Source organism: Lolium perenne, chromosome 3 (genome assembly GCF_019359855.2).
Source record: "Lolium perenne isolate Kyuss_39 chromosome 3, Kyuss_2.0, whole genome shotgun sequence".
NCBI lineage: Eukaryota > Viridiplantae > Streptophyta > Magnoliopsida > Poales > Poaceae > Lolium > Lolium perenne.
The window spans coordinates 128,403,675-128,416,819 of record NC_067246.2 but is presented as its reverse complement, the minus strand read 5'-3'; the positions used below and the strand labels follow the sequence as shown (position 1 = coordinate 128,416,819).

The 13,145-nt window shown below is 43.1% G+C and overlaps 1 protein-coding gene across 1 annotated transcript; it reads right to left on the bottom strand.

Annotated features, from left to right (window-relative positions):
• Window positions 1-154: 154 nt before the first annotated feature.
• Window positions 155-3,418, bottom strand: LOC127342382 (cyclic dof factor 2). The gene is made up of 2 exons (XM_051368322.2): window positions 3,026-3,418; window positions 155-1,993 (listed from the first exon to the last, which is right to left on the bottom strand). The coding sequence occupies exons 1-2, from the start codon at window positions 3,203-3,205 to the stop codon at window positions 542-544; spliced, it is 1,632 nt and encodes a 543-aa protein (XP_051224282.1). The 5' UTR covers window positions 3,206-3,418; the 3' UTR covers window positions 155-541.
• Between the last annotated feature and the right edge of the window lie 9,727 nt (window positions 3,419-13,145).

The following is a 13,145-nucleotide window of genomic DNA, read 5'->3' as shown; positions in this document are numbered from 1 at the left end:
TTAGGCATACGTACTTTTGACTCGTATATCACTGACTGAGAAATTTTATTCCCTCGAATCCATATAAGTGTTGTGATTTTAGTTCAAATTTGAACTAAAACCAAATAAGGATTCATTCATAGATAGGAATATGTCAAATTGGAGACCTCCAAAATCGTGAAACAAAGAACAATTATCTGGAAAGGGGTAACGATGCTGGGCATCTCAAACATTTATTTGATACGATGAATAGTTGTCATCAATATCAATGTTAACTGTTTACAACTTGCACCTGTGTACTAGGAGGGGCAAACCAGGTGAGCGTACACCTGACTACACCTAAGTACAGTTTTACATAACCAGTTTGTCAAGTATTTACAATACATACCCGAAGGAAGTTCTCATGAAAGCTCTTTGCAAGCTCCACTGCAGGTTAGTGGCTATTCAAAAAGCTCTCCTTTGATCTTTTCATGTACCGCGAAGCTATATTATATGTACAATTTACTACAGTACAAGCCATGTTGCCAAAAAAGCTAGTATAACATAAGCAACAGGCATGAGTTTAAGAACTCTCCATGAATGACTGCGATCGAGAAAACGCTGCGGGGTTTGCCTGTAGAACACGAGCAGGACGTGCGTCTGCTGGCTGGCCCTTGCTCTCACCCTTGAACTGGAAAGGCTTGAAGACGCCAGGGTCACCAGGTTTGATGCCGAGAGTTGCCCATATGGAACTCTTAGCCGCCTCATCGGGGTCATCGATGCGGAGCGTCTTGGGAACCCACAGTGATTTCTCCTCCTTGTCGTCCTTGAGTGGATTGGAGTCCCTGGAATGCTTCCCCAAGGTAGGAGACCCACCTGAACAGCTGCTGTTGCTTGACCCAGACGGCGATATGCACCCGTTGGTTCCCATCCAAGGTGTGTTCCATGCCGTGGCTGGCCAGCTTGGTAAGCAACCCCAGAGGGCAGGCGGAACAAGAGGATACGGAAATGCTGGTGCAGGAAATCTTGAGCCAGGCATCATGGGAGAGTTCATCCATGGAGCTGGACTTGTACTGCAGCTTTCTGATGGAGAAGCAGACTCGGGCATACTTCCACCTGGCATCATTACAGGAAGGTTGTTCCATCCCATGCCCCAAGGGTACATGAAAGGAGGAGCTCCAAGGTAATACTGAGGCACCGGGCCAACTCCATTACAGTAAACAGGTGCTCCGTTCTTATCAACGTGGACCGCGCTGGCAGGTATCCCGTTATTTGTTGTGGTAGAAGACACACAAGAGTTATCTTCCCTAGTTTCACCTCTTGGTACAGGTCCAGCATTAGCGATATGCTGCTCTTCAATGTTCAGCGCAGATGCCATTGATTCACAAAGTGGCACCTCAGGCCCAAATTTGAGAACTGTTTCATTTCGACTGGTTGACTGCGCCTGGATAGAAGGCAGAGACGCGAGGGCTTCTGGATTCAGTGTGTTGGAGATGTCCAGTCTAGACCCCATTAAACAATCAGGGCCCATCAACAGCTGGCGGTAGTGCAACGGTGAATTCTTGCTTTTGCGCCTCCCAGCACCGACAGGTACATTCCTCATAGTCCCCCCTGCAGTCCAGTACCTTTGGCAATTCTTACAGAAGTGCCTAGGTTGATTGATGTTGTAGTTGTTGTAATAACAAAACTTTGTATCCATGCTATTGCACCTAGGGCAGGGTATAATCTTATCTGGCTTCTTAAGCACCTTATCTTGGCCTGATTCGTCATTTGATGTCTTCTCATTCTCATCCTTCGGTTCTGATGCTGCTTTCTCGTCAGAATTGCTTATCTGGGCAGAGTCATCTTTCTTGTGGTCAAAGGCAGATGGACCATCTGTTTCTGAATTTTCTTTCGCTTGTGGTGCATCAACCTTCATATCAATGTCATTTTTCTCTCTTAGTTCATCACCCTTCATTCCAATATCATCTTTCTCTTCGGGCACATCAACCCTCATTTCAGTATCACCTTTGTCTTCTGTTTCTTTATGTTGATCCTATAATGTTGCAACATGAGATACTGTCAGACAAATACTTCAACACAAATAAAACTGAATTGCCATATTAACATCTAACAGAAGAGAGAACATTATGTTTGTTCAGAGGTACCAACAGGTCTACAATATTCTACAAAGAGAGCATATGGTGACACATGTATGAGCTGCCATATAAATTTGCCCCACCCCGTTTTAACAAAACCAAGGTATTTTGAACCTCTTATTCAACAGAGAAGCCCCTTGCTAGCTGACCACTCTTGGACAAAAGAAGATGAAAAGGCGCTGGAGGGACCACCACATGCTCAAAGGAAGCTAGATTTTGCATGGATTGCTAACTTTGCACTGGTAACTGATAACTACTACCTCTGTACCTAATTATAATTAGGAACAGAGGTGATACTTATGAGGAAGCAGCTAGACAACAACACCCTACCAACTATGTTGTCTCCTCGCCCAGTCATCTATATCTATATATAGGCAACACATGCTACGCCGAATCATGCTCTGTTCATGCACAAATTAAACAAAAAATCTCACAGAACCTGAAATCAATAAAGTTGTATCTTCAAGAATTTCATGCTCAACTTCATTTTATATTATCTTATAAAATGAAAAGAACAATTCTTAATCAGCATCCACGGCATAGTAGTACAATTATTGCCCTGCAAGCCCCACAACCAGGAGAACTTTTGTAGCAGCGCTTTTTTGGACTCAGAGATAGAACCCAAACTGGAGAAACCGACATCTAACGCTGTACGGACTTTTGGACCTATCCACTCTTAGATCCAAACCAAATTCAATCCATATCCCCAGCCTCGTGATCAGCATGCACATCCCAGGCGATTCACCTGAACCTCGAACTTATCCGCAATTTCTCAAATTCAACTGCTAAAATTCTAGCTAAACATTTTCTTTACGCTAGATTTCTATATATGATGAGATGAAGGTGCGTTTGTTTAATTTTACAGGGGAAATCGAGAAACATGTGCATATTAAGTTGCCGATCAAACAAAAATCCTCTCATCAGCTAACCTTATGATCCTGTGGCTCAGCCTCCGCCAACGCCGGTGTCTCCGACTCCGGAGGCGGCGACGGCGGATGGTCGAAGCCGGCCGGCGCCTCCGCTTCCGGCGACCCAGGCTGCGCAGCCTCAGGGAGCAACGGGATCACCCGCCCGAAGAGCTTTATACCGGAATCCATGTGATCCGACATCCTCGATCGATCCTCCCCGCGAACCAAGAAAGATCGCAAGCTGCCGCTAGGGCCTAGTAACTCGAAGCTGGGCGAAACGGCGAGAGAGCAACACCGAGCTGGAGGAGCGAGAGAGAGAGAGAGAGAGAGAGAGAGAGAGAGAGAGGCTAATGGATATAGCTCCTACTCTACATGGGGAATATGAGATTGAAGTACTGTGAAACTGAATGGGCAAAAAAGTAGGGGAATTTTAGGAGGGGGCTTTTTCTAGAGGAGGTTATTAGCGGGCGCGTCCTCTAAAACTATAATAATTGCACATGCACCCCTATGAATGAAAGAAATAAAGTTTCAAATAGCACACCGGTAATTCATTGGACGTTTTAGAGTGTACAATTATATAATAAGGCCTCTTGGATTGTAGGATATTTATAGAATGTTTGTAGGATTTCAATCCTTAGAACTTTTTCTATTGATTGTCCTTGCATCAAAGGATTGTTAGTACTTAAATTATTTTGGTTTGGATTATTATGCCTTAATTCTATAGGAATTTGAAGATTCACTCCAACCGCATTTATAGATTCATTCAATCTCGTCGGATGACATGTTTAGTGTACATGTTTCTTGTGTTTCATCCAAACAATTATCATATAGTTTAACTGTATTTTATAATTCTCTCTTTTGCACAACCAAGCCAGTTAGATTCATGTATTTTGGAATCGTGAAATCCAAACAGAATCTAAATGTTCTAGTCGTTACCAAGAAGTAAATAATTAGAAGTCAGTAGTAACAAAATGAAGGGTTAGGAGTTGCGTCTAATTCTTAAAAGATCTAATGAAAGACTACTAATAATCTCACGTCCTATATGTAGTAGGGAGCAGAATTTTTGGCTACCAGTAATCGACACCTCATATATCTCGGTTTTAAATTTCTCTTCTATTACACATGTGCATTGTATGTTGACTCAAACCTTGCATCATAATAATTCAAACACTTGTGTTTTTACAACATACAATTCATTCCCTAAATGCTTTTTGAAATTTAAATTCAAACATAACATATGGCCCAAAATGCCAAATATAACAAGAACAAACATAAATAAATTATTGCCCATGGAATTGCCATGGATGCTCCGCTAGATGAACTTGAAGATGTTCATGTACCATGCGGTTGACGGTCTTTTGATAATAAAAAATACTCACACTTGGTCCACGACGGACTCATACTTTTTCCCACATACTCACACTCGAAGGCTTTCTTTTGACCTTGTTCATTTGAAACTTGCATGTTGTTCATGATCACACAAGTTATCATGATCTCACATAATGAATTTTGATACCGATATCGAGCAGGTCCATGATAAATTGGAAACCAAGATTGTGACACCCCAAATGTTCTCTCTATATCCTTCCTAACCGCTTCTTGGCATTTGGGTAAGTGTTATATTTTTTTACATTAAGGGTGTGATATTGTCTTCGTAAATGTTGACCATTTGGGATATATGTCATCTACAAGCGAGTAGGCCATTATGTAGTTGTGATCGTACGTTGACTTGAAAGTTCACCAATGGAGCATCAACAACTGACCTTGCAAGGGATATATCTCTTTTGGAAACACTAATTTACATAAAGCATGATGTGTCTTCTTTATTTGGTGAACACAAGTACTCTTCCAAAGGTATGAATCAAAGCATTCACCATTATGTCAAAATTGGTATGAGTGTGCTTTCCCTGATAAATACGACCTCATCAATAAACTCAGGTGGATATAATGCGCATTGTCTTCATTATATTCTACAAAGCATTGTGCTCGAGTTCCTTGGCCGAACTCATTTCTCCTTCTATGCCGAACTCATTTCTCCTTCTAGTATGAATCATGCTCTTACACAATATTCGCACTAAGAGAGAATAACCCGTTGTACGTAATGAACCACCATCATAAACAGGGTTATATGTAAACTAATCTTCAACGAGCTAGGCATGGCGTTCTAGCATATTCTGGCAATCCACCACACGCCACAGCACCGAACTACCATATTTTGGATGCATGTTGGAATCAATGTCGGCAAGCAAAGTAGTCATCATCTCAAATTTCTCATCAACGATCATCTAATGAGGTGTGGTCAAAAAATCAAACAAGTGAGCCCATTTTCATAAATTCCGTTCAAAATTTTCTTCGTCGCTTTGCACTGCACATCATACTAGCTAATTGATTTTTTCATAGCAACCGCACGGAAAACAATCAAAATTAATACTTTCTTCAATGGGTGGTTGAGGCCAAGTGAAGGAGAGAGGAGGGTAGATGATGTGGCCCGATGATGTATGAGGAGGCCCGTCCGGTGCGTTGGTGGAGAGACGTGCTCGGCGGTGGGATGGTGACCGGTGAGGAGGCATGGAGTTGGGGCGGCTTGCCACAATTTGTTGGATAGTAGGGTTTATGGTGTCAAATGGGAAAATAGAGTGGCTACCATTTTATGCCTTGGGTGTATGATTGGTATTCGATTGGAGCCTAGAACACCAAAAGATGGCATTTTGAAGCTTTTTTAGGTGGGATTTGTAGTCCCTTGGAAATGCTCTCTAGACATGGAAGTTGTGAGAAGAGTATTATCCAGATACTTTGAATTCAGTTAATGACCAGATTTTGTATCTATTTTTACATTTTTATAAGTTATGAAATATCGAGCACACACGAATTCCCCCAATTTGCGACATGCCATAGGATGATCAGGGTCATCTAGATTCTACAAAGTGTTCTTAAAATTAGTATATATATATATAATCAATGTTTCATACATACTCGTGCTTTGCTACTAATAAAAGCATGTATGTATGGTAGATCATGCCGGGCGTCGACAAATGGAGCTCGGGCTCCATGCAACCCGTTCTTTGGAAAGTTCATAAACAACATTTTTTGTTTCAAAAACAAAATTAAAAATAGCTAGATGTAGATAATGTTTTACTTTATCAACCTGCAAAATATTAACTCAAAATGACTTATATTAGGGGCAAGAAAAAAAAATGACAAAAACTAACATCTCAAGTAGAAAATAGTGCAAAAAAATTGTGTAGCCTCGAATATAACATATGTCGACTTGAGATTTTTCAATTTGGTAAAGTAAAACATGGTCTACATCTAGGATTTGTGACATACAATTAGCTCTTCTGCAAAGTTTTAGGTTGTGTTTTGCTTACTTTGATTGTGATCTTTTTTGAGTTTGATCAGAGCTTGATTTGAGGCGATGGTATGGGCAGGTCTAGGAAGCAGAGCCAAAAAGCGAAAACGTTCACGTTGCACCGTTGGTGTACGTACGTAAACTGCAACATTTGGGCGACTAGCGCAGGTACAACTATCGCTAGCCAGCCGAAAACTCGAACCAGCATGGCGCTACGCTAGGGATGCAGACGCAATTCTTGAGTTCCTCGAGGACGCAGATCGAGATCGCTTGGCGAGATGTTGACGCGTAGGCGGCCGGCGGGGGGACAGCTGGCGTCCAGGTCAGCGGCGAGGGGGCTCGTCAGCCACGAGAACTGGTGGCTGGGAGGGCAGGCCGGGCGACGTCAGCTCGCGGGGGTGCGAATCTGGCGGAAAGCGGAGGCAAAAGGGGCGGCTGGCAGCCACACTTTTGTATTCGCCTTTTCCACGTCCACCTTTTCTTCTCTTCTCTTCTCCGGTGAAGCATACTGCTTTGCTTTGCTTTGCTGTCGCCGTTGGTTGTTTTTCTCCTCCCCCCACGCGCACTCACGCTACCACCGTGAGCATTCCATGCGGATAGATAGAACCGTGGACTGCTACGTGCCGAAATTCGGTCGGATCCACTGGACTGGGCGCGCGTGGGTTGCGTACTAGTTAACTTGAGCTCCTTTCTTGCGAAAATTGATCCGATTATGGCAAGCAAAGAAGCTACATGAGATCCTGACTCAGTTTTAGCTACGAGTACTCCACCTGATCCGCAATAAGTATCACGTGTTCAGTCCAAATTTATCTAAATTTGAAACAAGCGTTTTCGGTTTAGTTCAAAGCTATCCAAATTTAAACTAAACCAACGACACTTATTACAGACCGAATGGAAGGAGCAGAACAAATTAGGATAACGGATTCAAAGAGAAACCTTATTTTCCTTTTGCCACATTTGTTTCCGCTCATTTTTTTTGCATTTTTGCGCCGCTTTATATCTTGCTATATTTGTTTTGCCTCGCTCATCGCGTTGATCATGTGCTCGACTTTTGGCCTTGATGATCCAATGTATAATAATATTTCAATCTTATTCGTACGTATCCAAAATTCTGTTTTCAAATGAGGCTCAACCTAGCTAGAGAGGTTTAGCCTAATCCAGTAACACGGTTGGTGTTTTTTTAAAAGAGGCAATTTGATTCCCTGCATTTTTTTTTGTTCATAGTTGTCCTTAAAATTGTGGCCAATGTGGTGAGCAACCACAATACATGTAGATATCGATTTAATATTGAATCAATGTCCAAATATACCAAACCAGCCAGGTATGCCTTGTGTGGAAGCATGGCGACGGAAGTTGTGCACAATTACATTCTGCACAATTACATGCTGCACATGCTAGTTTTTAGATTTACTTTTGACCTTTTTTTTTTGTTAGCAAAGTGTCGGTTATGTGATGTAAAATTAGTGTACCATTTTATTTTGTATTGGAATAGTTTTTAACGCTATAGTTTTATGGATTTTGTATCATATATTATTTCTTAAAATAGGACACCATGCATCTGTGGACGGAGACGCAATTTATACTTACTATGTTAAATTTATAATTTTTGAAGTTAGCTTAAATTTTGAGGGACCCTTGTAAACCCTAACATAGACGGGTTTGGCCTAATGCAGCAATGCGGTGCGCCTGTTGGTTTCCTAGCTTGAAGGGGCAATTTGATTCCCCGCATGTTTTTTTGTTCTCGGTTCTCCTCAAAATTGTGCCCAGTGTGGTGAACCGCCACAATATATGTAGGTATCCTTAACTTTGAATAGTTGTACCCAGATATACCAAACCAACCAGATATGCCTTGTGGAAGTTGTGCACAATTACATGGTGCACATGCTTGTTTGAGATTTACTTTTAACCATTTTTTAAGTTTGTGTAGTTATGTGATGTAAAATTATCGTACCATTTTATTTTGTATTGAAATAGTTCTTAACGGTATACTTTTATGGATTTTGTCTCATGTATTATTTCTTAAATACATGGTAAAAAGTTGGAGCTTTCAAAAAAATAGGACACCATGCATCTGTGGATGGAGAGGCAGTTCTTTGGACGGAGACACAATTTATACTTACTATGTTAAATTTGTATATATTTTTTAAGTTAGGCTTAAATTTTGAGGGGTCCTTGTAAACCCTAACGGAGGTATCCTTCCATTTAAAAATAAATAATAAATATATGTCGCAATTTTTTTGTAGAGATATATCTATGATTGAAATATATCTATGATTTAAATATATCTGGATACATTTGTTTCTGTATAATTTTGGGAGCACTTATTTTAAAAGGAAGGTACCTGTAGTAGAATATGTGAGAAAGGTGGGTTTGGTCGAAGCTCCGATCTCGGCCACATAGTTAAACACCAACTGATTTCGCGCATCAAAATCCATTAGGGCATCTCCAACCGGCTGACCCAAACGGACGCGATGGGCCGTCCGTTTTGGGCCGTTTGGGTGGCCGAGCGGACGCGCGGACGGAGTCCCGCGTCCGCGCATCCGTTTGGGTCGCGCCCTGCGCCCAACGCGGCACGTTTGGGTCGCGGCCCCGTACAGTACTTTTTATTGTAAATCCACTATAAAAACACAAAATAAATTGTAGAAAATTTATAAAATAGTTCAAATGCTCAAAATTTATTACACATTACATTGTCCACGTAATGAAGGATAAAGTATTATTCAAAAAAATAATGAAAAAACGATACAAATGATCTAGGCTTCCGGATTTCCTTCATCATCGTTGTTTGCAGCATTGTTGCCTACATCTTTGCCCAGACGTGCTCGATCAAATCTGCCTGCAGCTGGTTGTGTACAGCTAGATCTCGAATTTCATGGTGTGCATGAAGAACTTCCTGGAATGATGCCGGGCCACGTTGAGGAGTAACCAACTCTCCCTGGCCCTCCCAGTCACTATCATAGAGTGAATCATCCCGCTCTACCTCAACAATCATGTTATGCATGATTACACATGCGGTCATCACCTCCCACAGAGTTTGCACATCCCAGGACTCTGGCAGGGTGTCTGACGATAGCCCAACGAGCTTGGAGGATGCCAAACGCTCGCTCGACATCTTTCCGGGCTGCCTCCTGCTCTTTGGCAAACCTTGCCTCCTGCTCTGAGTTGGGTTTTCTTTTGCGGTCCAAGGCGGCGGCGCGCCCCGGCAAGGACCCCCGGTGCACGGGGATCTGCGAGACAATGTGATCGTGGATGATCAGCGCAGCATCCGTGAAAAATTCGTCGTCCGAGTCCTCGTCGGACGACGTGTCGATGAAGTTCTTGAAGAAGTAGTCGTCGTCATTTGTCCATGATCTACAGATGAAGAGGGACAAATTTTAGTATGCCCATTTCATCGAACACCTCGCACGCGGAGGCCATCCAATGCGTCCGTAGGGACCTGCAGGCCATGGTCGTGTCGGCCGACTTGCGGTCTGCGAACACGGTGCACGAGAGCTCACCTCCGGCGGCAACGGCGCAGCTGCGAACGGCGGGAGGTCTCGCCGCAGTGGGAGGACAGCGGCGACGGCGATGGCGTCCTCAGACTCTGCTACGATGCGGCGAAAGCAGCGCGGGGCCGCGTCCTATGCTTCCGCCCCGCTTGCTGGCGTGTCGGCGACGGTGGCCGGCGTCGACGCCTCTCCCAAATCGCCAGTCCTTGGCTGGCGGCGGAGCGGCGGGAGATGTGTGCGAGGGGTTTGTGTTTTGGGAGACAGACAGGCGGGCCAGGGGCGGACAAGGGGAGGACGCGAGCGACCAGCATCCGGCGTCCGCGGCCACGCAAACTCGTCCCAGATTTGGGCCGGGTTTGGGTCGTCCCGGACGCCGCGGCCATCCGTTTTAGGGATAGGTCCGCGCGCTGGGCCGCGTTTTTGTCCGGCTCGACCCAAACGGACGCGCGGGCGCGGTTTGGATCGCGCGGTTGGAGATGCCCTTAGCGCAGGTGTGCTAGCTAGGACCCACCATGAGCAGCAGTATAGTACTCACAAGACACGTGACATGGCGCACTGGATCTTCGTCCCAACACAATCCAGACCACCACATCTCCTTTCCTGCAAAAACAAATGCCATTTCATTTCCATGGAATCGGCGCGCTTTTGTATGGGACCCGGTGCCGCTTTCTCCCACGCGGGTTCCTTTTCCTTTTCTATTATTGCTTGTTGCTTCTCATTTCCTCCGACAACGGCTTGAACGGTTCCTAGACATGTGCTGTTATCAGCTTCCGAAATCCAAATACACAAGTCGTGTGTGCTCCAACCAACCAAGGAATATGTGACAGGATGTCACTGGAGAAAATAGTCGAATGAATACGCGACTCGCCGACTACATAGTCGAAATCCACGGAATTGACGCCATGTACTAAGCTGGGATCCCACCGGGATTTTACTTATAGTGTATTTTGTATTTTTTTAGTTTAAATTTTAGTTTAAAAATTTATACTTCCTCAATCTAAAAATAGGTATCTCAGGTTTATTTAAATACGGATGTATCTTTAAATAAAATGTATCTAGATGCATCCGTATATAGATAAAAGTGAGACTTTTATTTTTAGATGGAGGGAGTATAAAAATGTAAAATGCACTATAAATGAAATTAAAATAGGATCCCACTTGACAATATACCATGTACGTGGAGAAATTACATAAACCCGTCATAACTATGACTAGTCATTAGTGAGTTAACCACGCAAATGATAGGTGGGCCCAACCATGTTAGGGTGGCGTGGCAACGCGGAAACAGGCAGGGTGATAGACGTTAGACCATTCTAACTTATGTGCATTTTTGCATTTTATTTTATTTATAGACCACATGTCAGCCCCCTCTATCTATCTTCCGCTCTCAAATGTGCCCCCTTGTCTACCTCCCTCTTCCTCTCTCAAATCCGAGAAGGTGGAGCTACTACACCGGAGCTAGGGAAGCCAGGGATCTGGCGTTGCGCGTGGCCCCGCGATCGGCATCGAGATCCTCCCCATCCAGAGCACATCGTAATCGGCATTGAGCTCCACCATCCACAACGTGACAGACAACAAGCTCCATCGGCATCGAGCGAGTCATTGTCAACATCGAGCTCCACCTCATCAAGAATGTATTTGCCCCCATGGCTCTGCACTATTGAGGGGCCTGCCACACCGGTACCAGATCCACGAAGGAGAAGCTGGGTTTTGTGCCGCTAGAGGCACCTCCTAGGGGATGAGGCAATCTTCGCGCTGTCGGAGGAACCTCTTCATGGAGGAGCTTGTCTCTGCGCTGCCAAAGGAGCCACCTCATGGAGGAGATGGGTACCGCCGCCATCCTCCACGGTCCTCGACAAGGTGGGGTAGCGCCACTAAACTCCTCACACGATGTGCCCATGTTTCGTCTAGATAAGAAAAATAATAAGAAAAGGAAAAGAAATAAGAACACTTTTGCTATTTGACAACCGAGTGTTCTTTGTTTCGTCAACACTCAGATTTTTCTGTCCATTGCACGTGTGGTAAATTGACTGGGTCACTTGCCTTTTTCTTTGTTTACTCTCTTACTTTTACGCATATTACAACATATTTACATGTAAATTAGGAGTAAAATTACTAACCACTAACAATGTAATTACATGTAAAGTAAATGTATATCCACTGTAAATTGCATGTAAATTACTTGTATGTACATTATAAATTACAAAATTCCAGTTTTCATGAATATAAATAAAATATTCATGTGTCATCAATTGATTGGAAGAAAAATCGAGTGATGATGATCTGAAAAACAACCGAGTGTCAAATAGACTGTCCCAATAAGAAATAAGAAGGAAAAAATAAAAAGGATATTAGATAAAAGGGAGCTAGATCTAAGAAAGATTGAGGCTGACATGTGGGCCTAGAAAATTTACAAAAAGACAACAATTAATAATAGTTAAATGGGCCCACATGTCATAATCATGGTTAAGTCACTTATGACGACGGGTCGGTGTACTTTTTCACGTTCTTACTTCTGAGTGATTGTTTTTTGTCAAAAAAAAGGTGGGTGTTTTTGGTTACCCTCGCCCACTTGAGATGGGTAAATGCAATTTTATCCATGCACGGGAGAACGAATGTGAGACTAGATTGCTAGAAAGGTGATTGTACGGCTAGCCAACCAGACTTTAATCGTTAGGTTTGACACATGCTCCCTCTGCTTCTAGATTTAGCGGATGTCAAACTTTGTGAATTTTTAATAAATATGAGAAAAGATATCAACATCTATGCCTTCGTTGTGATGATTCTTGATATGCTTTCTATATTTATTTTTCTTAAATTTGACAAAGTCTAACCTTCATTAAACCGGAGGGAGTATGTGTCTCATAAAGTAAGGGCAAAATATTGTCAGTGGAAGGTTATGTTTTTGTCAATAGCGAAACTCGTCTATATTAACTTCGTCATTGTCAAGACCCAATCCGCCTAGTTCATTCTTTGTAAGCTAACCGTAGAGCTAAAGTGTGCATTTATATATTTGTTGCTTCTACATGACTGGTCTATGTTTGAAATAGAGCTCAGTGACTTCATGCTTCCAAGTCTCACCCTGACTTTTTTTTTTTGAGAGAAACCACATATTTCATTAATCGAAAACCAAGTTACATAAAGCAACATATGTGGAAACTAAAAGACAAACCGGGATAAAATGATTATCCTGAATTTGCAGAGAAAATCCTAAAAGATCGAGAAATACAAAACGATTCTTAGAGTTTCCTGCAACCACCATAGCCAGCGGCCGCCGTCTAAATCCACCGCCGCCGAGACGAAC

Excerpts from the sequence above, each read along its gene's own strand:
- LOC127342382 (XM_051368322.2), bottom strand. The coding sequence starts at position 3,205 with ATGTCGGATCACATGGATTCCGGTATAAAGCTCTTCGGGCGGGTGATC. Across the intron at positions 1,994-3,025 it reads CTGAGCCACAGGATCATAAG|GATCAACATAAAGAAACAGA; the intron begins GTTAGCTGATGA and ends GCAACATTATAG.